Source organism: Falco rusticolus, chromosome 11 (genome assembly GCF_015220075.1).
Source record: "Falco rusticolus isolate bFalRus1 chromosome 11, bFalRus1.pri, whole genome shotgun sequence".
In the NCBI taxonomy this organism is placed as follows: Eukaryota; Metazoa; Chordata; class Aves; order Falconiformes; family Falconidae; genus Falco; species Falco rusticolus.
Genome location: NC_051197.1, coordinates 9,089,290 through 9,117,209, shown reverse-complemented (window position 1 = coordinate 9,117,209; position 27,920 = coordinate 9,089,290). Strand labels below are relative to the sequence as shown.

Here is a 27,920-nt window from a genome sequence, read left to right as displayed (position 1 = left end):
ACCATCAGAAAGGTCAAAATTAGCCACCCCTAAGACTAGCAGGTTCTTGAAATGCTCAAGTGCTTGTGTCTGGTCATTATAACTAATCCACCCTCCAGAACAAGAAAGGTCAAATGAAGAACACCCCTAAAAATATTGCAGCAACTCCTAGCCATGGCTGATGTGTAATGCACTCAGACATGGTGTCAACAGCTGCTCCTAAAACCCAATGAGTCAGCCTTTCAAAAGAGCTTGTCAGCTCTCACTGTTAGAGCTTTCATACAGATTGTATTTACTCCCCGATGTTTAAAAATATCATTCTTAAACCTTGAAAATATAAAATGTTTTCCTTACAGAATTTGTCCTTTTTCCCCAGACAGCTGCCCAAGAATGTTTCATGTATTTATTTGGGAGCAAAACTTCCTAGCTCTTCTTTCACTTTGCTTTTCACTTGCTGACAGCTAAACCAAAGGCAGGCCTCTGTTGCTGAGGCCACGTACCAGTGAAGAATTTCTAGTCCCTTCCACAACTTTTACGTGCAAACCACAGTCAGCCTCCCAGAGTACTATGAGGTTAGGTGTTCTGCTCAACAGATAGGGTACAGAGACATTGGGTGACTTGCCTTGGGTCTTACAACAGGCATGCAGACACAAATCCCACATCCACCCCCTACTCTAATCACCAATCTCCCTTGGATGCTTTCATTTAATAAAAAGGCCTATTGGAAATGACAGGTGAAGAAAGCAGTCCAGGCATGAAATGTACTCTAAAGTATATTAATAGAAGGTTGCCAGACAAAATGGCACAAGACATTTGATCGCATCATCTTAGGCTTGTTGTTCATGCTCCTTTGCATCTGGCTGCATGATTTCTGCCAGATTCTCAGCTGGAGGAGCAGGCTAGGATTTGCCTGCTTTCCCTAACCCGTGTCGGGCTCAGCTGCAATCATGCAGAGCACTGAAAGAAATCCCTTTGAGTCAGGATTCATTCCGAACATGTAAAACCCAGACAAATGACTGCTTCTCCAAAGTGAATCCCATTTCACAGCAAGTAGGTTATTAGTGTGGAACTCCATACAAGTAGCCTGCATTCAAAAGCTCTCTGCATTATTAATAGAAGATGAGCTTTTGACATCAAAGGAGAACCATTATGTATGCTAAACGGTGGCAAAAATTGTACCCGCACTTCAAACCTTTTCAGTTCTTTGTCCCTTGTAAATCAATCAAGGTTGACAGATGCTTTAAGGAGAGTAATCTTTTCAATGATACTGTCAATGGATAACATAATGGAACATTGTCTCTGTGCTGTGTGAAGACATGGAGCTAGTCAATTATGGACAACACTTCATGCAGCCGCCAGTTTTCACTTGAAGTGCTGCTGTTGAAGTATTATAATCCCAACAAATGGCCGCAGCAGCATACAATGTAAATGAGACCTCCTGAAGCTTTGGAAAATTAATTAGTAACAACAGTGGTCCATTCCCACACTTTCAAACACCAGCTTGGTAATGTTAACGATGCACTTCCCCCCTTCCCTTTGACCAGCCAATAGGGCATATTTACATACACTATTTTTAATCTTCAACACTTTTTCCCCCTTTTAAAATGGAGGAAGCTCTGGATTCCTTTCCTCTCTTGTGAGCAGCAAACTTCACCCCTGATATTTCCAACCAGTCACATAACCCACATGGCCGGAGCTGAAAACAAGAGAACAGAGACTTTCCCACTTGGAGACAGCAGTAATATTTGCTGCTATTGCTTCACACACATCAGACACTCTGTGGCTGTCTGCTTCTCCAACACTCCTATCCCCTCAGTTGCCCTAAGAAGAATGCCTAGGGTGGATGGCAGGGGAGAAGCTTCTGGTCTCAAGAGACCAGTAGGATTGTGAACTGAAAGCCCAATGTACTGAGTGCCAGCAGCACCCAGGTCAAATTGTGGTGCACATGACACCAATATATATATCCAATTGCCAGCCTCCACAGAAGATTGAGAGTCAAAGCGGAGAGACTGCACTGTTTATTTGGCTATTGGCTTCTATTTCCTACGTCATTTTCTCAAAGATTTTCCCTTTGTCAACTGAGGCTTGCACTAAGAGGAACACTTAATCTCCCACAGTAACAGAGAGAAATCCCACACTCGAGTACAAAATTTCTAAACTCCTATCAATTGCAGATTTTCATTGCTCTGATCTCTGAATGCCCCCTTATCTATAACATGCTTTTGAAACAATCAGGTGTAGATAAGAAACTCAATCACTGAGGTCTTCTTGGACAAGAGCAAGCTGTTCCCTGAATACAACTCCTTCTTCCCCAGGCTCCAAACGCTGGAAAACAGGTGCAGCTGCTGTCCCTTCCTCGTTTATTATGGATTTGGTCTTCTACACTCTGGACAGTTTTCTGAGAAGCCCTTGCAGTGGTTGACCACAGAAAACTTCACATTGCAACAGTCCCTGAACGCCCCAAACATACAGACAATTGTTAAACAATGCTGAGAATGGTTAAAAAATACTATGAGGCAACAGAGGAAGCAACAGCAGCTGCATACCCTTGCAGGCATTACCCAGCTGGCTGCCACTGCTGATCCCAAGAAGAAAAGGGAGATATTAGGTCTATTGCCTCAAAAAGAGGCCTCCACTGCCTAGGAAAGACAAAGGAAGGGTTATCTTCTTCCTAGCCTTAGAAAACTCAGAGACTGATCCAAACTTTTTCCCGCTCTTGCATAAAACAAACTACCATAGAACAGAGAAATGGACAGGAATCAGGAGGTTTCAATTCCTTCTTCCTTATGTTGGAACAGATCCGTCAAGAAAACAGTGGCATAAATCCATTTCTATATTCACTTTCCACTCAAACTCTACAGTGCAATATGCACAAACCCAAGACAAAAAAAATATCTTTCTGCACCTTGAGAGAGCTTTAGAATAACATTCTTGCCATGATGAAAATAGCCTTTCTCCCACTTACAGTTTCTCTTGCTGTGCAGACTCATCTGCTTTCGTACCTGCTTTTATATATTCTTTCTCTAGAGCTAAACACATGGAACGCTGCAGGATCCCTATCCTCCTCCACCTACAACCTCTGCCACAAGCTGTTTGGGATGGCACTGCAGAGGGGGCCCTAGCTGTCCCCATCTTCGAGAGGAGACCCAGGTTTATCTCTCAGTACCAGGAGGATTAATTATAAACAAAAAGAGGGCAGCAGAGACTGGGAAAATGTACGGTGGGCAACAAAAAGGGTCGCGACCATAGTAGACATAAAATAAGGGCCCAAACAGTATGTTCTTCTGCTCATCTCTGGTTGGTATAGGATTCCAAAGTACTTTTTAATTGAGCCTGTTCCCATTATATAGCTGCCAGATGTCATCTACTGTCTTCCCTCCTCACAGCTAATGCCTTGGCCAAGATGCTTTTCTGAATATTCCTTATCCCAGTCAAAGCAAAATGGAACAAAGACCTCTTACTTGAAAGACTGTCCACTTAAGCAAACCTGGAGTGCATAGATTGAAGCAGAGCAAGGGATAGCTGTATAGAAAGAAGTAGCTTAGCTGGCAGCTCCACAGGTGTGTAAGGTGGGCCAGAAGAAGCAAGCAAACAGCTGCAGGCAGGCTTGGGCATTGTGTGTTAACTTGCACAGCCTTCAAGGAAAACCGCTGCACAGAAGAGGCTATGGAAAGGGCCAGGATGTCATATTTGGACACAAAGTTGCAACACACTGGACCAGAGTCTTACATTGACTTCTGCAGATCTATTGCAACCCACATGTGCTAAAGGGTCTGTTCTACCCTACTTGAAACTTGCTCTAAAAACATATGCCTCTTTCCAACCCATTTATAGGAGTTCACTATATATTTCCAATATCCAGAGATACCTACACACATACTTTCTTCAAGTTACAAGACATGTATTGAGCTATTGCAGATTTTCTTGCAAAAAAAATTTCCATGGTAATACTGAAGAATTTCAAAAGCATACATTGCCTTTGTCACAACTTTCAACAGGAAATTATCTAAACTTTTCTTTCAAGTTTATTATTTTTACTTCTCTTTTCTATTTTATTATTTAAAGTTTACAAGTAAAAAAAAAAAAGCCAATATAACATAAACAATAAAGCTGAACCAGTTGCCCAAAAGAGAAGAGATCTTTTGACAAAAAACAAGTGCTCGAATAACTCAGAACCAAAGGTTATAATACGGAAGATGAAGAACCTGCTTCTGTTCATGTCTCTAATGACAATACGTAAGGTCAAAACTTACCACTTTCGGATAAGGTAAGTATAAAAGGGAAGGTGGTAGCTAATACTGACAAAAGCTTTAAGTAGCCTTCTATTCATATTAAAATAAACCCCAGACAATTCAATTAAGCCAGAGATCTATCGTTAAAAATAAATTAGGAAAAAATTAAGAGAAACATTGCTTACATAAGAGAAGTCTTCAGCATTCTGACAGAGTAGCTTAGGAAAAACAGCCTGTCGCTGAAATCTTTCCTCATCTTCAAAGATGTTCCCATACATGAAGCCATTCATCATGGTGGAGTGGGCATGGATGTCAATATAGAACTCCAGGTTAATCTTCTGTTGAAGGAAAACAACAACAACAACAAAACATTCAGCATGCAATAAATCATAACTGTGTTATATAGGTGAAGCCTCCCATAAATCCAGTACTGGCATCCTTGAATGGAGCCAGCATCAGAGAGCCATGCTAACGACATTGTTCTGATGCATCCAACCATTTGTGCTTCTTTGTGGGCGCATGTGGGATGCAACACAGGACAAAACGAACATTTCTTTACCTGTTCTGAGAAGGCTGGAACATTTACACAGTGTCTTGTGCTGCATAAAATACAGCCAAAGTATTATCCTTCACTTTGATCAGGGTTTAGTGCAACTGATAAAAATAGGCACCTTCTAGTTCTAGAACATGATTGTTCGGGCACAGCTTTGCTATCTATGCATGGATCTGCACTGTGATATGCAGATGTACCCTTCTGCCAGGAAAGACAGGCTCAAAGCTGTGTAAAAAAATAATTCAATATTTTCTGTGCAGTTTATTTCAGTTTATGAGGAGAAATACTGCAAATGTTTTTGTCTTACTCTGTTTTGTAGTAGTAATTCAATAGAATAACTCCCAAAAGCAAATGCCTTGAATGCCTCTCTGCTTGTAGCTTCCCATGTGATTTTGCATCAACTCTGGCTTCAAAAGAAACACCAGGACCCCCTAACACAGAAGTCCCTGCTCTCCTCATAATCTTTCTGGATTGTTAATTGTCAGAAGGGTCCGTAAGAAAATGCTGCTCAAGTCTCCAGTCCAGGGACACATCTTTTTCCTCACATCACTTATAAGTGATACTACTTCCCCTGCCATCAGTGGCAAAGAGTGAATGTTCACCTTGGTGACTGTGTACAATGCCATTGACAGCAGTGAGAAGGCAACATCCAGTATGGCAAAGTGCTACCAGAGCAGATGACACAGGACTACCCAGAGTTTCCCCAAAAGCTTGCAACTTCTGGTCCTGAGCAAACGGTGCTCTGTGACCAGACAGTGACAAACCCACCCCTGTCACCGGGATCACAGCCACCCCGCCATGGAGCCAGTAAGAACCTTCCTGGTGACCAGAGGGTTACAGTTCAGATCTCCCTGTCTCAACAAGGGGAAGAAGAGCTCTGTTAGCAGGACAGGGATTGCAATGCTTAGTCCTGTACCCTTCAGTGGCAAATAGGGACTGTGACCAGTAAAATACAACATATAGCTCTCCAGCCACGTCTTGTCTGCACACAAGCTTGCTCAGGCTACTGGAGAACATTGAGCTACAAGACAGTCCGGTGTAATACAAATGCAACTTATATTATGCAGTTCATGTGACAGCAGTGTCAGCTCTTCTAGAGATTCTTTGATGGGGGGAGAACATCATTAGGTATGTGAAACTAATATGATACAGATTTACTTTCCCTTGGCAGAAAACCAATGTACAATACACAGTGACTGCTTGGTTTAATTAAACAGCCTAGAGAGAGTTATACTGTATCTTATTAAGCCTCTCCTATGTTAAAATGTAAGCTAATGCAATATCAATATCTGACCGTGCTTCATAGGAAAAGGAACATTTGATTGTATTTGACTCTAATACAATAAATTGTTTGCTTCTGCCAAAACATTATGCTGTACTATACAGGACCAACACTGCAATAAAGAACACATCTGCTATTCAGAGATATAGCACTGAGAAGAAAGATTAGCATTGACAGGACAAAATACCACATAGGATTTTCTTCCTCTCCAAGCATACAGAAATTAAACCCAAGATTGAGTAATATTATTTTTCATAAGATAATTTCCCCATCAGAAGCAGAGTTTGATGAGATCAGATGCACACTGGCATATCATCATAAAACAGAACATGTTGTCGAGTCTCAAAACAGTGATTTGATGATGAAGTGAGGAGATAATCTAGTTGAACTGGATATTTGTAAAGCATGAATGTCCTTCACATAGAACTCAGTGACCTAAGTCATGCTTATTTTAGAACAACTAGACAGTATTGTTTACAGGGACATATTTACTAATATAAAGTAATTGAGAAGTACAGTGATCTGTGTAACAATAGACTAGTATCATTTGCCTTAACACAAATAAAGGTGCTGGCACAAACTGTATGATTTGTGCTGTGTCATACCATACTTATTCATCCATAGTTACCAAATTCTTTCCAAAAGAAGGTGTCTACAAACAGGGACACAGAGGTACAGATTACTAAGATAACTTTCCATAGGCTATCCAGCAAGAAATTCACCTGCAGAACAAGGGTGACCTGAGCCTCAGATTAATATTCAATTGATCAAGCCATCCAGTCTATCACTACAGAATATTTTCTAAACTCTCTTAGGATTCCTGCTTAAAAAAAAAAAACGCTGATAAACGTGTTCCAGAGAATTTTAGAGAATCTCCTGGGGTACTGAACTTCATTTGAAGAGCTTTCTTGATCTCAAAACCTATTTTCAAATAATCTGGTTACACTGGTTATTTGTGAGGGAACAGTGTCCTTCACAGGCGTCACCTTCACCTAAAGATTAAGCTTCTAGATTGCTTATTTGGAAATCATGACATTCAACAGATAGCTCAGCATTCAGACAAATGTTCAAAACCATTTATCCAGTCATTCATTACAATGTATATCAAACGTAATTTCCTGTCAGTCTACAATAACAATTCAACTGGTTTTTCTGGTCTTCGTTCCATACCCTCCTACTGAACATACAAAAATCTCTATTTCACATATTCCTGCCCACTAAGTATAGTCCAAATTTGCCATTGCCCATTGTATTCAGTAAGCTGTTAAACATTGCTAAAGTAATCGCCAGTTAGACATACTACTCCCAGACACTGCTGTATGTGAGCAGAACAGAATTTCAGTGTTTCAGGTTTCTTCTCATCACATTCATTATTTTATCAAAGGGAAACATTTTGCTCGTTCTCCATTACAGAACAAAATAATTCAGTACATAATAATTCAGTACATTGTTAATATAACATATGAGTTCCTAATGAAAAATTCTCTTTCTTTACAGACACAAAGATATTGTGGCCTTAAAATGGACAATAACAGCCCAGTCACTGGGACATTAAACTCAAAGTTTGCTACCCCATACCGCAAGTACTAAACCAAGGAGTAGACAATCTGTTTCCAGGCAAGATTTGCAAAAGCATTAAGGTATGTTCCTGAATAATAATGGTATTTCTTCTATCTCTTTACAGTCATACACATTCATAAGTACTTTACACATAGGAACTGTTTCACCCACTGCCACACTACAGATTTAAGCTAGGGAATATAGTTTCATATTTTAGTTGGGGTTCTCTGGAAGATTTTGGCATAATTACTGATCTCCTGCAATTTAGTCAGGATCACAGAATTAACATTTTATTAAATATATATTGTCACATACTGATGGAAATTTCAGAAAGATCAGCAGAGAGCTGACCTTTTCAAACTGTTTCTCTTTGAGATAGGGAGAATTTTAATGGGAGAATGAAGTTAATAAATGTATGTGTGCATTTACATGAGCACATATAAACACACTTAAAACATAAACCAACCCTACCTGCTGTTAAACCACAGGGGTATCTGTATCTACACAGCAGAACCCACCCTGGTTACGGCTTCTAATGCAGTAACGTCCACAAGTGAGAGTGGGAATAAATTCAGAGGTGGCTCAAAGTCTTATAGTCACATTTCCTTCAGCCTTTAAGCAGAAAGCAATGAATAACCAGGCTCAAACATCTCTGGATGCTGTAGCTGCCTTCTGAGAGACTTACAAGTTACATCCTACGATATGATATTAAACTCATCATTTTCAGCTTTAGAGGTGGAATGCAAAATGATTCAGATGCCTTATAAAAATAATCAGGCAATTTAATTCCCTCAAGAGTCCTTTCTTTGTGTTTACAAGCAGCAGCAGAGATTTTCTCTCTCACCATTCTCTTTCTTAAGTAAAGCTGTAATTACCTGGATGACCCAGCTTACAGAGCGGAGAAAACAAAGGCAGACTACTTGGTCTTTCTTTTCTGTGTGTCAAAAGAGAAATCACTCACTAGAGTGACAGAGACAATGATTGGATCCCACTTCCTAGAAAACAACAGTTAACATTCTCTCCCTTGAAAAGAATGGTCTTCACCCTTTCTTGCCACTTACCACATAAAACCAGAATAAATAAACAAGCAAATGAATTTCTGCTCCAAAGTGCATTTGAATCCCTGCCTTTGTGGCACACACTTTCCACTGTTCTCTTGAGTAAGTCTAAAGTTTCTGGCAGCTTGAGAAATATACATATAAATTAGGGATGGGGGGGAAATGAAAGATATCATGGATAAAGAGCTCACATACATTGTCAAGATATGAAATTGTCAAAGTTGTACAGAAACTGGAAACTGGTTCATGATGCCATGTAAAATTTTGAGCAAATATATTCTTACTTGCCTGCATTTTTATTTCATTAGCTCAATGCCTTTGGAAGGTCAGTAATTAAAAAGCAAAAGGAAAGAATGCTTTTCTTTAGCTCTGATATGACCAAAGTTTGAATTTGAACAGTGCAATTATGATTCTTAAGGAAACAGAGATTTTAAAAATAAATAAATAACCCCCCCAATAAATGCCATAATAAAAGGATAAATGTGCATTGAGTCCAGAACATGAGCCACTAGAGAGACAAGTGATGCAGGAAGAAGCCAGCTCTGTCCACCAGCTGTCACTTCAATATGGATTTTATTAATTCTTGGGCATAGCAGTTGGTTTAGAGAGAGAGTATCCAAAAGCCTTCCTCAGTCCAATATTTCATGCAGGGGATGGGATAAACTCCTTGCAATGTTTTATACAAGCTGCTAAACCCATGGCTTGTCATTGGTGGTAGAGAACATAACAGCCTCCAGGCAGATGTTGCACTCTTACTGCTAAGCCACTGTTTGAAGTAAATGGACATACAACGGTTGGCACAGCATAAAGAGTTTGCCCCTTTTGGTTAGGAAGAGATTCAGAAATTCCTAGAAGACTGGCTCCTTGATGCCTCCTCAGGTCCAGAATCTCTCAAAAGAAAATTCTGCATAGATCTTAAATATATCCATTTTGACATACACACCATACCCCACACTTAGTTTTTTTGGCAGCACCTACAGTGGTGACACCAGAAAACACAAGCACAATGTGCTAATAAGCAAAATCAAGAAAAGCTGATCCTTGAGTATCACATGCTCAGCAGTCTACATTCAGCTAGAAAGCACTAGTCCTGGCCCTTTCAGCTTCAGGGATCTCTACCTGGTCTCTTGAATTACTCTTTAGGGATGCACAACATTTGTCTTCTCCTGACTACACAAGGGAACATTAGGTAGAGTTCAACTGTCTGGATATGGTTCAGTTTCCAAGCTTCCCTTGAAATACCTGGATTTGGATGCCCAGTAAGGTGACTTTTACCCAGTTCACTTTTCTTACTTTCTCCCCATACTTTTCCCCCCAAATCTGAAAGGGGGGAAACCCTCACAAAAACCCCAAAACAAAACAAAAAAAACCCCAACAACAACAAAAACAAACACACACACCCCAAACCCCCAGTAGTTCTAAGAACATTTTTCCTCTGCCATTCTTTATAACCTCTGACAAGTCAGTGCTACAGCATCATCTCTAGTTTAGCAGATGATGTAAGTCACACCTTATTAGAGGCACTATTTCAGAGGTATGCCACTACCCCTTTGTAACCATAGGGACAACATCTTTCTCCTTCCATTCATTATCCCATGGACCACCTGTTCCATTCACCTTTGTAAACACCATGGCAACAACAGCAATTATTTACATAAGAAATTAATAGTAGAAAAGTGGCTTAGTATTTTTTAAAACCTTCTAAATGTTAAAAACCTTAAAAAAAAGTTTCCTCATCTTGCTTCCAGAGAAGGGAAAATGTTAGCTTAGAACCACTCTTATTCTCACTGATACAAAGCACAAAAGCCAATTTCTCCTTATTCCTGTAGATAACTTTACCTAATCTGACAATGTATTTTAAGTGTCCCTGCAGAAGCAGCTTGCAAACACTGATATACCACAAACTCTGAATGACCTTCTAGCAATTCTTTGTAACACTTCATGCATTTCTTCAGAGTATTTCAATGAAGTTCCATGAACTGTTGTCTTTCGGAATGAACCACTCCAACCCACTTGCCATTCAAAAGTAATTATTTAGTGATCTGGCTACACAGCAAATTCTCAGTCTAAATAACGATGCCTCTTAATGATAGGCATAATCTGACATGACTCATTAATGCCTCAAAAAGGATGGAGAAGAAACTTCTGTTGGATTCATACAGCAAAAGGATGGCATGTCCATCAACACTGCTTTCCTGTCTGCCTTAAGAAGTAAGGGATGCTTTTATCCATAGAAGAACGTGGGACCCCCTTCAATAAGCTTGAACTCTGCTCTAATGTGCCCATCAATAGCCCTGAGAAGAACTAAACTCACAGTTTTGGCCTCAAAGTGGGAGGTCAGCAACATGCATATTCTGATCCTGGCTCTTCATCTGCTTGCTTCTCTCACCTGCCAGTGCAGATAACAACACCTCATGAGGATTAGCTGACGTTTGTAAAGCACTTTGAAGATATAAAGCATCACAGTGCATACAAGTTAAGTATTAATTCATCTGCCAGGCTGATTCACTCTTTGACCCCTCTGCAGAGACGTCCAGTTAGTGTCAGCTTTGGCAGTTTTTGCAATTCAGGCACCTGTCCACCAGCTACTGGACTGAAGCCAGCAATTCACACAGGACACAGAAGAGCCGTCAGATGGTAGTAACATTTGGTCACGACAGGCCTGAATTGGATTTGAAAGGGTGACCTAGAGGTGAAAGGCTCTATCAAGAAGCCACTTCTGTTCAAATGCATATTAAATTAGAGAGGGGCCAAAGTGACAATGTTAAGACCCAGATCAAGTTTAGACAAGACTTTTAGCTCAGCTGCGTGGACAATTCTTGTATAATTTTTACCCTAAAGAATAGGAAACAGGAAATATTCTTCTGGATTTTGGGCCTGACCCCAAACCAAAACTAGAAGGGTCAGTCTGAACAAGGACAGTTGTTGTTCTATCTCATTCTTTCTCTCTCCCTCATATGGAAGCCAACATGCACATATACTCAGAACATGGTTTATGACCTTTGCCAGCTCTGAAGTCTTCAGTCGTTTGAATAACTACAATAAAGCATTGGGATTTAAGTGGGGTAGGGAGAGGGGCTATTACCTCACTGTAAACTTTGCTGATCTCACTTGGCTCTGCCTACTGCAGCCTTCATTTGTATGTCCCCACTATATGCCCCACAGAGCAAGCTCGGTATACCCTACCTTGCTCAGTTGTCTGCTACTGAACAGCACTGGCACTACAGAAAGAAGGCTTTTCAGAAAAGAGAGGGGAGAATTGTGGCAAAAAATGAACAGCTTTTTGGGAGAGGGAAGGAATCCTACTAGAAAAAGAGAGGGGGGGAGGGAGGGAGGGAGGGAAGGAGAAGTGGGAAAGGGAGAAAAGCTGAGGCAGTAACTGTTCCTTATTCTGATAACTAAAGCCAGAAAATTGGGTTACAAAACAAATATCTAAATGACCATTGTTTTCACTAGGAAAGTCAATTTGGCTGTGGTCTGGTTCTGGAAGTTTGCTCAGCTGAAATGCTCCCAGTAGCTGTACTGAGGGTTTTAGCACTCCTTGGTACTGTTCGTTAGACAGCCACGTGCTTGCTGTTTAACCATACGCAAGTCATTTAACGTCTTCAGGCATCATTAATTGCTGCTTATACACCTGAAACTATATTAAGCCAAGACTTCCTGTTCAACTCCTCACTTCAAAGCAGTATTAACAGCTTGGTGTTTTACCAATAACTTTTCATTATACCTCTGCAGAACCTTCCGACCAAAGTACACAGTCTTTACAAGTACGTAAATAATTCCCAAAGGCAATGCCTGCCTCTCCTCCAATTACAAAGGCAAAGAGTGGTAGACTCAAAAACAGTGGCTAGGAGTTATGAATCCCTTTCCACTAATTTCCTAGGAACTATTCCAGTTGGACAAATTGCATGTAGTCAAATCAAACTCTGTAACAACCACTTTCTCTAGTCTCTCAAATAATGTATGTTATTATTCAGTATTTCTTACTAAATAAGTAACAGCTGCCACGATGTAAAGTCATCAGGCAGAAAACCTAAGGCAAACAAAATAAAGCACTTTTCAAATTACTATATATACCTATACTGCAGATCTCACTGCCACCAGACTTTGGCCAAAACACAGATGAACTCAAAGATCAATCAGATAAATTCAAAGAAAAATATTCCATTATGTTTTTACACACAAAGCAGTGGACACAATTTCTTATTGGAAAATTCCAAAATTACACATTACCAGAAGCTCTGCCATGTTCTTAGTCTATCTCTTAGCATCTGCAATAGGTCATTGGATACTGAGCCAAATAGACCTTGGGTTTGACACAGCAAGTATCACTGTTTGTATTTTCCAATTAGACCTTAATTTATGCTACGGAATGAGACTTCTGTGGTTCCTAAAAAGTTAAGATGTTGATTGGTTGTGAAAAGTATGCACATTTCTACAGTTTAAACTGCCTGTTTTAAAAAGAGATTAGACAAATTAGTATGTCCTTCTCTACATTAAGTTCTCAGCTCAGGAAGACCCTAAACCAATGATAACTACAAGCTGGACACCAAAGGTAAAGGTTCATTTTACACATGTAAAATTTCTTATGCAGGTCCCTGTCTTTTTCTGCCTACTAACAACATACCCAGGAAATCTGATTAGTTGGGTCTATGCAAGGACTTGCAGCGGTTGTTATTTTGCATAGATCCATGTTGAGTAAGAAAGAAAGAAACATACCTGCATGCAAACTGCAAACCTGCCCAGTCAGGTGGAAGGAAACAACACTAAATGTATCATTCAAGGGGTATGTGGCCATCTACTTGCTTGGGAAGACAGGAAGGCTGGATGGACACTGCACGTGCTTTATGAGTGATTGACAGCTGAAAAGCAAACTAACTCATTCTGTTCATCTTCCTGACACAGCCTCGCCACAAGCAGAAGTTATCCATGGTCATTAGTCTTATTCTGTTCCTTTACAAGTTATCTTTTCCTTTTCTTTCCTTGTACTCAGTGCAGGCAACAAACACATCCAAGTAAGAGAAACAAGTGAAAGCCGATAAACAGGAACACAAGGACATTGAAAGAGATCAGGGACTATGCATGGCTGCCGAAGGGAGGGACAGCATGCTAACAAAACAAAACAAAAACAAAAAAAAACAAAAAAAAAAAAAAGAGAGGGAAGAATTGTCCCTGATATTCCCTTGTTGACCCAAGATTCATCCACAACTGGAAGAATAGGTTTTCTTGCATTTGACTTACTCAGAGACAGATCAGCATAGCATTTTGCACCAAACTGCAGAATTTTTTCTCTCTGCTTTACATATAGCGGTACTTACTATCTGTACAGTGCTAGGAAAGCTAAAATGTAATGGTAGTTTTGGAATGGTCTGCTTTTCCAACTGAAAGCACAACATACCGTGCCTTTTGCAAGGCACTCATCAGCATAAGTTGTATCTGAAACTTTTTCCTCAAATATTCCCCTACTCACACCAGCCAGTAGGTAAACCTGTTGCTACAGGCCATATCGCCTTGTGTTCCCTTGTCAGACCAAACAGCAGGGCAGCTAACTGTGCCTGTATGTAAAGTCACAATGTCTCAAACACAACATATGCCCCTGCAAGCACATATTTGGGACCACTATTTTTTTTTACCATTTTCTACAGAAAGAATATTCAGGTCTTGCAGAACATCAGGGACTCAAGGTTCAGCGCAGTGGTACAAACAGATTATCCGAGTGACAATCTCAAGAGGAGTCACCATGGCATAACTAAACAAAGGCATAGTAGGACTCTGAAGAAGGGTATTTCCCACCCTAGACAGCAGTGGCTGACCCACGCGACCAATGGTTGACTTAGAGATTTAGGCAGTTTTTGTCTGCTTTTTCTTCTGTGTGTATACATATATATATACCTTTGTAAGTGTGTATGTGTGTTAAAAAACATCTCCATTTGGAGAAAATAAATATTTTTAACTTATTTTCATCCTTCTCTTCTGTAACTGTTACAGCTCCCTATAACAGACAGCAAAGCAATTTGCTCTGATTTGTAGGTATATCAGATCAACATTTGATCCTTGCTCTCCTAAATGCTGCATCAACACTGATGGTCCACATGCTGTTTTCAGGTTGAGTCGCCAAACATGAGTGACGAGCCAATTCTATGAGTCTATGTTACTGACTGCTTCAGGAGACTGGCCATACAATATGATTGTATTGCAAAGCAATATTGTTGTGATTTAACCCCAGTAAGCATTGAAGCCCCACATGGCCACTCATTCACTCCCCCCTGCAGTGGAACAGGGGAGAGAACTGGAAGGATGAAAGTGAGAAAACAAGGTTTACCCTCTTATTCCAACAACAGACCACACAGCACGACAGAAACCAAGTACAGGCAAGAGCAGCACAGTGAAAGTTCGCTGGAGGCAGAAAGTGATCGCACAAAACTTCATCAGACAACTCATGGGCAACACACTTTCGCTGAACTCGCTCTGATTTTTCATAGTTTCCTTGGCAGTTTTCTCCTCTCTGCATTCCCACACACCACATTGTGAGTTGGAGAAAGTCTGGAAGTATACTTTAATAAAACTTCCAGCTTTCCCAACCACTTCCCTTTAACTTTAGATTTCTCTGAAGGGAGGAGGTTTCTGCTATCTCTGATGGTTGGAACCTGATCCTGTCATCATTAGCTTTCTCAGAGACTCTTCATTTGTTGAATGTTGGTCTGTAATAAGAGGCAGGAAGGATAGTCATTTTTATAGCAACTACCTGCCAACAGATTTCAATTCTTTATCCCTTCAAAATCCCACATCTGTCCATGTCTCCAGGCACTAGTGGAAAAAGCTCTGCATTAGTTATTTTTATTATCAACATAAAAATCTTTCCATTTATTTATTTATTAACAAAAAACTGCAGCTATCTACAAAACTCAGTTTGTTTTGTCCTTAGGCAGACATTTAAAACTGTCTGCCAACTTCTTTTCTTAATAAAAAAATAAGCTGAAGTCTTTATTACAGACAGTGTAACAAAATACGACCAGCTACATTTACCCAGCTGAGACATGCACCATCATCCACTTATCGGGCAAGAGTTCTGTGACTGAAAGAGGAAACATCTGATAAAGAAGGTGGCCCCACTTCTGAAACCTGGCCACTGATGGGTCCTGACCCATCAGTGAGTGATGATGCTGAGTCCCAAAACATGCCCCGTCCCTGCAGGCAGCTGAGCCAGCACTGCACAGTGGAGCAGGGACAGACCCTGAGCTCGTTCTGACCCCCCCTCCAGACGGACAGACAGGATGGACCTGCCGTTTCAGAGCAAGGAGGGCTGCACTGCATGAGTATTCTGCTTTTGGGACTCAAGTGCATTTCTCTGCGTGATGCTACATCAAACGGCTTCTCCAGCTCTTCCCTAACACAGCAGAGAAGGGTGAAGCTTGTACTGTGTGGTTGCCACTGGGGACACAGCACCACATCCTCAACTACCAGTCCCTCAGACCGATCAGCCAGACCTCTTTGAAATAACTCACTTTCAGGCTGGGTCTTTGCTTTTGCTTCTTAACAGTGTGATATGGTGGAGACTGAAAACATATCCCCAACAACTTCAGTGCCTTGCACAAATGACTCTCAAACTAATGTGAGGACACAGCAGGTGATGAGAACCGTGCCTTCTGCCCAAAATCTTGTGGCCTATTTCATAGTGAACAAAGTCTCTGAAAAGCAGGAAGGATTTGGAGCCCTAGCCAGGATACGTGTCAGAGCTGCCACCTGCACTCTTTCTAGGCTAGTGACTGGCACGTTAAACCCAAACAACACATCTTAGACTACATGAGATGAAACACATTAGGCAGATGGCATGTTTTCTCCGCACAAGCCAGCACCAGAGTATTTCCTCCTAACGATCTTCTGTTCTTGTTCTCACAGCAAAATTAGTTTTAAAGTAAAAAGAAACAGAAAAATGCGTAACATGATGAGAGCAAAGATTACTATGTGGAAAATATATCAACAAGAGAGGGGTTTTGTTCTTTCAATTCCATGGCTTTTATTTATATATATATATTGTTTATAAAAACAAACACCCTACTTCGTCAGACGTGAAAAGTCAAAATTTACATTTAAATGGAGGCATTTAGGTGGGTTTTTTTTCCCTCTCATCTTATGAATGCAGAGTACAAAAGACTAAAAACTCTCAATTTTCCTAAATGGAAGGATAACAGGTGAAGTTTGCATTCTGGGAGCTATTCATTTAGTGAACAATGTTCAACTCAGCAACGACCAAAGCCCAGCTGATCAAGGGGAAAAGAGCACTGGCTATTAGGCCTGACAGGGATTTGCTCAACAGCTGAGACCAGGAGAAGCTGTGATCTCATTGTGCCCTGTTCCCAAGGAGGAAATTATGCCAAATACAGCTCCCCAAGGGCAACACCTACATTTCCAGATATACAGTGGATCACTATCCAACTGAAAATCACTGCAATTTTGGAGATTTCAGTGCCACAATAGCCCTGGTTTCATTGCTGGGACTACTGCAGATGTTTAAAATGTGAGGTGGTGTGCTTGGAAGAGAAAATGAGAGGACTTAAAACAAGTCCATAATTGCACAGTATTAAAGCTGTAAAAATTATAAAAGAATGGAAGTGCAAGCAAATACTGTGATGACCCTTAAAGCTTGCTATCAATTCCCTTCCTTTTTTTTTTTTTTTTTTCTTTTCTTTTTTCTTCCTGGCAAGGAAAATGAGTACTATCAAACAAGTACACTTGCAAGCAACAGGCTCAGAGAATGCCACCCATCCTAGTCCATGGAAAGGTGTAGCAACATCTTTAACCACTTAGTCTCACTGGAGCACACCAGGAGTAAGAGATGATCTACCATAGCAGCTCATTCAATTCTGGGCTAAATTTCCCCTCTCTGCCTTTTTTTTCTGAGATAGAACTGATCTGTAGTGTTAAAAGGACACAGGCAAAAAGTAACCTTATATTTTTTTAAAACAAGGGTTAACCACAGATCCAGCAAGCCCTTTGTAATGTTTTTATGTTGGTTGTTTTTAACTGTCTCTCCTGTGTTATATTGAGCAAACCCCATACAAAAAGACCCCAGAATCCACCAAGCCACACCCCTTCCCAGTAAAAATAGCCGGACTGTATTTTAAAAGCAGAGGAAATACTAATAAGTGTTTGGAAAAGGTGCACACAAAAAATCTAAACACCTTGGGAAGTAAGAGCACTGTCACTAGGTAATCACTGACTCTCTCTTTTTAAACTTCCAACCAGTGTTTCTGGTCCCCTGGGACTAGAAGCTATCCCAATTGCTATAATATTATCAGAAAGTATATTCTGATGCTCACCCATCATCACCCTGGTCCCTCTGTGGTGAATTCCACTTTTTGGCACCCTCACAAACAGCAGAAGAGTCTGTTGTCTCTGCAACAAAGGGTGCTAGTTTTTCTAGCAATTCCCAACTTAAAAGCATTACCTGCATTAATGAATTCCATGGCACTCACCCCCACTGCCAGCCCTTTCATTCAGAAGGTGTCGCAACCCCATTGTGGACTGACCCTGTATGTTTCTGGCAACAAGGACAGCCTCAAAAACTTCATCTTCCCCATTTCCCCCACACCACATATGGGTCACCGCTCATTGCCAGGACCACACAACACCATAAGCTGGCACAGTTTGCTGGGAGTCCACAACATGACCTTGGGAACCAATCCAGCTAGACAAAAGAAGTCTAAGTATTGGGAGGCTTGCCTTTTTTTTCCAGCCTAATCAGCTGTTTGAGCTGTTCATATATCGTCCCCCCATTCAAAGAATCAATTGTATGATTCATACAGAATTACTGTATGCAGGGGTGGGGTGAAGGAAAGGAATAATACAAGAGAATACAAATATCTTCAGTAATTGAGTCTGAATTTAAGCCCTATCCTGAGTTAAAAAGGGTTTTACCTGAGCCAGCAGGACAGCCATAACAACATATGAAGAACCTGTCCCTCAGCTTTCTCCTCAAATAACCAGGACTATCTGGTTGCATCTGGAGTATTGAGACTTGAGTACTCTCTGTCTGGTGCTATTCAAGATGGGTCTGAGGAGTCTGCTCAAGAAACAGATGATCAGTGCCTCCTTTCCCAAACTCATGTCTCTACAGCTGCGATGTGGCAGGTTTCTCAGAACCGCTGTGGCTTCAATTTTATAGATGAGCTCAAGGCTACCAGATATGCTGTCTTTCGGTAATTAAAGCCTACCTGGTCCTTTACCCCAAATATGAAGTATAACACTAAGATAATGTTAGACATCACTATGCCATTATTACAGCTCCTGTAATGAATGTTTTAACACACTGTGGAGAAATGGATGCTGTTCACAGACAACATATCTCAGCAAAAAAGCAGCAGCTTTTTACTTCAGTTAACCGTTAAGATTTTAGCTTCCAAGTGATATCAGCTTGATTCACCTCTCAGCTCTTCCGAAAATCTGCCAAAAAAATATTACAGGGTCCTGTGAAACATTCCCTTTCTGTGCCACCTCTTACTGTGACCTGTTCTAACAATACTACACAAGGGTTGGTTTACTTACACACATTTCTTGTGGCATGCATGCCCGTAACGTCCAAATCTGACATCTGTTAATTCCACACAAGTGAACTCAGCTGGACAAGAGGATATAAAGTAATATAAAATGTCAGCTTTCATGCTATATGGATTAAGCCAGCCATGTAATCAGGCATCCTTTATGATGGGCATATCATGGGTAAGCAGTGATGACAGAGTTTATCAGATACCAAAACCCACTAATACATATGCCTGATTCTGTCTCTGTAGGAGTTTTTCAATCAGTGGTCCCAAACTTAGGCACATGGTTATCACAGCTGGTGGAAACATTAAACCTTCTGGGTTACCTTCAAGCCCCAGCAAAATTCAGCATGACCTTGAATTAACCTTGACTCTTACCTGAGGGAATACCTATGCAATAGATTGAAACAGGCAGTGCTAACTGGCTGCAAACATGTAAGAACTGGGACAGAATGGGCCAATGGAACCCCCACAATAAAGCTAAGGTACTGTCTGCTTCCTTCTGCTTGTCCAAATACTACACAACTTGGCTCAGCAGACTGCTGTGCTCCTCCAAGTAATGGCAACTGATCCCCAATGGGCCAGGCACCACCTAAAACTGAATTGCATCTTATGCTGAATATGTAACTTCTCTGAATGACTTCTCCACTGGTATTGCACCACCCTGGTGTGAAGAAACATTTTCTGGGATGGTTGAATGGCCACTGGGCTCTGTAATAGAAATTCCCTCTATATATTCAGCCACTCTGTTTTCAGATACTGGGAGCAAAGCTATATGACACTTTTCTGAGTTACCTGAGGCATTTTTCTTGGCCCTGAACTAGGTATTTCCACATTTTTTGTGTTTGTTCCAACAAATATTATCCTTACATTCTTTTCATTAGCCAAGCTGTAGGGGAAAGTGCTTTTTCTGAAACATTTTTCAAAGAATAAACTTGGCACACAACTGCAGTCAGGTGCCTCATAGCAACTGGTCCAAGCTCAAAAATATGTAGTCTTTAGCACCATGTCCCAACTTTTTAAGCACAGTGTTCCACATCATTGTATCCACAGATTTCCTGGTATTGGAGAGATCCTCTTCATGTAACTCTTCTTCTTCCTCACCGCCTCCCCCAAAATAACCCCACAAGCCAACAACATTCATTCTTATGTAAAGTCATTTGACAGGACTATAATCTTAAACTGTAGATGGGAAGCAGAGACACAAAGCTCAGTAACAGTGAAGAGATGCAGAGTACAAGCACCATCCAAAACCAAGTCCTCTTCTGTGCTAGCACACTGAATCTGTGCTCTAGACCACCATAGCTAAAACTGTGCTGAGCTACTCGCCTACTTGGAAAAAGCAATACATATCATCATACCATGCTAGGGGGTGGTTCTGGTGATGGGTTTTTTTGGTTGGTTTGTTTTGGTTTTGGGGTTTTTTAGGTGTTTTGTTGTTGTTGTGAGGGAGCTGTTTGCTTTGTTTTTTTAAAGGTTTCCAGGTTCCTGTAAATGTCACTGAGTTGTATATAAGGCTGTGGCATTTTGCTCTCTCTAATACCAGGAAATTCATATACATACATTTTCAGTTGTTTATCTTGTGAATACAAAGATGGAATCAAACCATTACAAGAAAAGAAAGTGGGTTGTTTTCTTCCCCAACTTTTCTGGGACTCAATAATATTGTCAGTTTCTCTTTCTCTCCCACTTCTATTTTGTCTTAAGGCTTTGTATCTTGGAAGACTGTGAAGACACTGTGATTTTTATCTCCATGATTAAAGTGTTACACTTTATTGAGCTCTTTGCATCAGCACCAAAATCTGCAATGCAGGATTTTACATAACACTTCATTTTCTCCTCGCACCATTACTGTTATTAACCTGGTGGCAATAAACAGAAAATACAGCTCTGTTCATGATGTACTCCTGAGGTTTTGTGTGTGTGTGTGCATAACAGAAAAGGAAAAGAAGAAAAAGAATGGAAATGAAAGAGCCTCCACCATGTGCAAGATTAGGAATGACTGCATAAACTCGTATTTTCCTCAAAGAACAATTGCAGCCTTTCAGAGTTAAAAAGAGAAATATTGTGCTATAGCTTCTGTGTGTAAGGATTTATTCTAAAACAAGAGATCAGAACAGAAAGAACATCCAAACTTCAAAATTCTCCAACTCATTATCATTCTTCATTAGACTTTCCAGATGGAAGATTTGATTGATACCCTACTTTGGGATGCTGCACTTTTCCTTGTTTAAATGACAAAGTTTGGAGACCATGAGTTCTGCCAACAGGATATCAATAAGGTCTGAAAAACAGCAGAAGAGCTGTATGTGCATGCCACCGTAGATGACCTTCACAGCCCATCAATAGATGGAAACAGCATGTTTCACAGCCATGAGATCTCTGAGTACCTGGGAAAACAGTAGGAGTTAAATATCTGAATGTCTGTAGGAATCTGGGTTACTAACAGAGATTTTCTTTTTGCTGAAGGAGGAGAGACCTGCAGGTTCTGGAGCACAGGCATCTAGATCTGAAAGCAGGACTACAAGAGCCATGCAGAAAGAAATGGGTCGTCCATGGTCACCAAACTTGATTGAAGCCTGACAGTAATGACAGACAGAGAATGCCAGTATGGGGAACCGCCTAAGTTGGCATGTCACAGAGAGAGCATTCAGAACCAAAGTAAGTTTTTCTATGAACTAACAGCAATGCTTCAGGTGCTTAGGTATCATCTTCAAAAAGAAAAAAATAGGAGGGTATGCTTCATAGTCTTGCTCTGCTTCTCTTCCCTTTAGATGATATAGGCACCCCTTCTGCAGTCCTGAAGTATTGGGGGTGGGGAGTCAGGGAATATCCTAAAAACCTGGTTCCAACCAGTTTTCAGTCAGGTCCTGTAGCTCTGCACTATGCCGCCGTGTGCATAGTGACTAATACCCAAGGCATCTCGTCACAGGAGTGGTTAGGAAAGTCAGTGTAGATTGGGCTGAGTGGTATTGCTATAGTTTATCCCAAAACATTCTGGTTATTTTTGAAGGATTGTTATGTATTTTAACCCAAGAGAAAGCTTTTAGAAATCTCTCCAAGCTTCTGCCCCCTACTTATGTGGGTTCCTGCTCTTTACTCTTGCTATTTATTTTGCACTTGCTCTTTACTCATAAATGCTGCAGTTTGAAATATAGCAGAACATTTTTCAGTTCGTCAGTGTGTTGTTTGCTGTCAAGGAGACGAAATGTTACTACTTTCCTCTGGAGAAGCTTAGAACATGATGGATGAAATGTCACAAATAATTAGACTTTCCTTATGAATTACATTTTTTTAAACTTCTGTTTTCATGTCAACAGGTATGTTACAGATAGGCTGCATGAAAGGACCTGGGGAAATTTTAGTTCTCTGGGAACAGTAGTAATGTAATATCTGATAAGCCAGGGCATAGCTCCAGCTGAGACAACTTTAAACAATCTCCACTATGAAAATTTGGGACTATGAAAATCTGAGCCTATTGGCAGAATCAGAGAAGTCCAGTCCATTTCCTTAACAGCACAGACATAGTTAGGAATTTAAAGGTTGCTTGACACAGTCTGACCTAAAGTCCATCCGTTCCAGTGTCTTGTTTCTGGCTACAGTGATTTGTGGCACTGTTAAGCTCAGACAACACCACATCCAGTGATAATCTAAATAACTATGAGGTCTGGAGGAAATAAAAAATGCAGTACACTTTCACACTTCGAGCAAAGATGTACTGCAGATAGGCAGATATTCTGATTGCATAAAATTATCTGGGAGACAGACATGAACAAAACCTCCAACTCTGAACTCTTTCTGGCTTCATTGAGTATGATAGGCAATCTGCACTTGATGGGTTGGGCACACATCTGTGAACATCCCCAATATCTGCCAAATAACTGAGCATGCTGAGAAAAACTGCAGAAAAAAATCACAGGCATTCACACACTACTTCTTCATTATTGTTATATGAGTTTCTAAAGCTCTCATCATTTTAATCTCTAAGTTTATAAACTGCCAGTTGTTATAGTAGCTAGGCAGTAAACACTGGATCAAACGTAACACTGCAGCTGAATTACTGCTTTGAAATCTTGTATCACATGCAATGACTTCAAATTGCTTGCTTTGCTAGAAAGGATGGAAGAATGTGAAGCCATGATGTTCTAAATCACACTAATCAATGATGTAAATCTTAACTGACAGAACGTATCAATAATCAGGAATGCTCCAGGGGAACAAATCATGGAAATTACACACCTTTTAGATCTCCTTTCCATAACAAACGTATTGTCATTTATTGTAGAATCTTCAAGAAAATACAAAGATTAGTAATGATGCAGCAAAATTTACTTACCCTTTGACATGGAAATAAATTCTTATTTTTTTAACTACAGGGAAAAACTGTTTCCCACGTGTATTTGCTAAGCAATCTCAGCTGATTAGAAATTATTGAACTAAACCAGAAGTGTTGCAGTGACTGACCTGAAAGGATCACTGAAATTTTCTCAGGAGATTTAAAATGTTATTTTTAATGCTGAAGATTAACTGTATGCACACACATGTGTAGAGGAGAAAGGGAGACATTTTCCAGTGTTCCTAAACAGATCACAGCTTGTGTGGGACTTCCTGATATTTCAGATACATATTATAGATGCCGGTATTATCAAAACAGAGCCTGGGAAAAGAGTTTTCAAATACCGGGAAAGGGGGAAAGAAAACCTCAAAACCTTTTCTCTTTATTCTGAGAATAAGGCTGTGATTATCAGCTCATCTCTAAGGATCACAAAACAACAAAAGAAAATTGCTTTCCAATGGCTAACATAATAAGAGAGAAAAGAGAGAGGTTGAGTAGCTTCTTGCCTGTGTCACTTCCTTCCGGCAATACCTAATGAGATTCCCTGTCAAGGTGGAACCTGCCACACATCCTCTACTTCAAAGGGGACCTGGAGGATATTTTATTGCTTTAGACTATCATACTGCCTAGTATGGTAGATAGCCACTTCTGAAAGTCCCCATGACACCCAGAAGTCACCTATTGCTCTATGAGGAGCTTGGAAGTTGATGAAAACCATCATCAAGCACTTATTTCACTGCTTCACAACTGTTTATAATTCTAACAGCTGTGTGCAGATTTATCAAAGGGAAGAGTTAAGTGGTTGCCTCCTTTCTCTTGCTTAGTCGAGCCCATCATAACTTACATTGTATAATAGCTGTGCATCCTTCCTCTTCCTTCACACTGCAGCTAGATAAAGCTCAGGAACACTGTCAAATTTCCTGTAGTGAAATCATAGAGATGGTCCCGTGATAGATTCCCAATCTATTAATCTACTGTTTCATGTGCTACAGCCACCACCGCTGTGTTCCTAGTGGAACAAGTCTCAATAAGCATCACAGATAACTGTGGCTGCTGTTCAATATGCCTGTGCTCCCTATGGCACTTTTAATCTTTAGCAGGTCTTAAAACACTTCACCAATTAACTTAAAGTTATCGGTGTCACATTGCAGCTTGGCAAACTGAAGCCCAGAGGTAAAACAACTTGCCCAAGGTCATGCAGGATGTTAGAGAAAGTCAACCAACACTTTCAATTTCTGTCCATTATGCTGCTGCTCTTACTTGTTTTGAAGTGGTCGGTAGAGGCTCCAGGTACTGAATTGAAATCTTTTTTTTTTTGTGTTAGACCCCATTTTCAAGTAGAGCAAAGGTGGAGGTTGTAACTGCCAAAATGGCATGGAGATTGTAGGCTACTAATGACTTTCTCTCCTTCTTCTTCTTCTCGATAAGTACTTAATTTAGGGGAGAATGGAAGTCTTCATAGTTGAGTCCAGCTTCTACCCCTAATGAATGTGGACAAAGGAGATAGAAAGAAGCTGGTTTTCAGGGAAACTATTACACATCCTTGCTATTTTCTGCACTTCTACACTGTGAACCTTGCTTCCTTCATTTTGGGGTAGAGATACAAAGAAGTATTCCAATATGAACACACAATTTTGGTTCTGTTCCACTCGACTGGAGATAAGGATGCGGTGTCAGCCACCTGTGAGCATAACTCCCAGCACTCTGATATTTTGTGGATTTCTGTGGTTGGTTTACAAGTCGCTGTGCTCATTTATCACACATTGAAGATTGCTGTTTCATAATACTCCTGCTACAATGCTAGCTTCAGGAGACCCTGCCTCCACTATTCCTAAGCCAGCAGAAATGGAAGGGGCAGGAAACCTCCATATCATGAAATGATATGTGCGTTGATTTCTCAGTTCTGACATAGGCTTTGCATTTGACCTTCAACAAGTCGTTTAGTTTCTCTCAGCTCTCACTCTTGTAATGGGGAATGCAGAATGCTAGTCTGCCAGAATGCAGAATGTCTGTCTAATCTTCATAAATCACCACCTCCTCATGGATCATAGTGTAAAGCAGCACAAATTCAATGGGATTCTGATCAGAACAGGAGCTCCCGGTTACTGCTGTACTACAAGTAACCCATGATTACGCAGACCTAAAGCCAAATCCCTTTCATTGTGCTTCAGGATGGGACTGCAAGAGTTATTGTAACAGAAACATCCAGATGACCCCTTATTTGAAAAGGTGCTGTTTACAAAAGAAACCACCCTCACTTCATATCTAATGTTTTGTACCTCAGGTTAAATCGGCGCAGGAAACACTCCTTCTATTCCTATACCTCAACAATAATGACGCAAAAGGTCGTACAATATATCATCAATAAAACACTGTCTCTTGAAAATCCATTTTGCCCCACAGTTTTCATATAGTCAAATTATTTTTGAAATAGAAGTGCCATTCTTTAACCCTGTCAGGAAGTTAGAGGCACAACATTCAGTTTCCATTTAAAAATCAAAGTGTAAAAGGGTAGGGGAAAAAACCCAACAAAAATCACTAATACAAATGTCAGTCAGGCCTTGCAAAAAAGAACACAGAGATTAAATGTTACCCTTTATAGTTTGCAACCCAAACAGAAGATCACGGAGCTAAAGCATGACAGTGAAATCTACCACACATATGCAGGCAAGCCAACTAGTCAAGTCTCTAGCTCCCTCCAAGCTGAAAAAATGACCAAAGGAAAAAACTACAACAAAACATTAGGACAACTGAAAGCATAAATAACACTTCAAAATAAGTTGTTCCTGATACCAGGGGAAAAGTCTGAGGTTTTTTTTTTCCCTGTTAACATGGGACTTTTACTCTGACAGTTTCTCCTTATGTTACTTGAACATAGCTGCACATCAAAATATACTGGCTTGGAGTTTAATTTTGGGACACTTAACATTACATTTTCCCAAGAAATGGCTGTTCGTTTCCTGAATTTGATGGCTTGTTGAGCTTTCAGGTGAGAGATGGTTTTACAGGGATATGTCTCTGTACATTCTTTACAGTCCTTATAAAACTGCCTGGCCAGCCAGAGCACTCTGATTGCCTGGGGAACATTTGGTAGGGGTAGGTTAATCTATGTGACCTCCATAGTTCATCTGAAACTGCTGCACAACTTTCTAAACAGCCATCTTTATTTCTTCCTCATCCGCTTTTCAGTTTCTGAGTGATTCCCAGGCACACGCTTTCTCAAGGATAGCTGGAAACAAATACAGAGGTGAACACATTTCTTCCTGTAAAAACATGCACAGTGGTACAGATAAAGACTCAGGCCTGCCCCCACACACAGAGTCCCTTGTGCACCGATCCAAGTGCAAACTCACATATATGTACAAACGTAGTAATTACACTCCAGCAGAAGTATTTCTATACCAACAAGAAATACAACTCAGCTGCTGGGAGGGGTGTGTTATTGACAGGGAGCTGCCCTTTCCAGTAATGAAAATAGTTTGTCTGCTCTCTAAAAGGAAGGGACAAGCAGATACAATTCCTTCTGGGTTACAGTCTTTTCCCTATATACTAATGTATTTGATTTTTAAGCTGATGATGGGTTATCTATCAAAATTATTCCAGCTTAGAGGAAAGGGGTACCTCTGCACTGCTTGGAAGCCTTTCATTCCCCATCCTCCAAAACAGCATTAGTCAGAATTGCTGCCTAAGCCATGAAGCATTTTGTAACTCTTACCCAGCCTTCTTCCCACCCCTTAACACCTCCTCTCCTCTATCCCCCCACCCCATCAGCATCATCCCCCCAGCACAAATTGCCACGCATCTGTACAAAGGACAAGCAGAGGAATAAGGTGACAGTTCTTTAAGGAAAGAATAAAAATGCAAATTAACAAACACCAAATTTGCTGTAAACATTAAATACTTCAGACATGAAACCTTCTGTGCTACAAGAGCGCTTTCAGCATTATCTATTCACAGCGGTTCCTCTGCTCCTGAGGGTCATAAACACTGAGAGATGGAGCCAGCAAAAAAGCTCTAGTTGAAATTCAGCTCACAGCAAAAGCAATTTCCGAGTGTGCAAAGTGCTGTCAGCAAGCCTGATGTTTGTGTATGAAATATAGACAATATGACTGGCCCATCGGCAGTCACTGTCAGCCTGATGGATGGTGCCTGAAAAGAAGTAAAGCGGCTGCCGTTAGGGCCCAGTCTATCAGACGCTTGATGGAGATTCAGGGGCTTAATAGAGGTAAAAGTTTCTTCTAATCGGACAAAATTTCCAGCGGTGATCACAAAGAAAATAAAAGGGGTAGCAATGTGATATGAGGGACAAGCAAAGCCTTCCCATCTCAGCCACAGTACAAAACAGAAAAGGAAAGAAATGTACTCTCAATACTAAGGAA

At 40.6% G+C, this 27,920-nt stretch overlaps 1 protein-coding gene across 1 annotated transcript in view; it reads right to left on the bottom strand.

Moving 5' to 3' along the window:
* The window catches only part of LOC119155386 (BEN domain-containing protein 5), a 965,021-nt gene that overhangs the window by 102,090 nt on the left and 835,011 nt on the right, over positions 1-27,920 (bottom strand). The window contains exon 10 of the mRNA XM_037404023.1: positions 4,397-4,549. Coding sequence (XP_037259920.1) covers positions 4,397-4,549 — 153 coding nt within the window. The remainder of the gene's footprint in view (positions 1-4,396; positions 4,550-27,920) is intronic.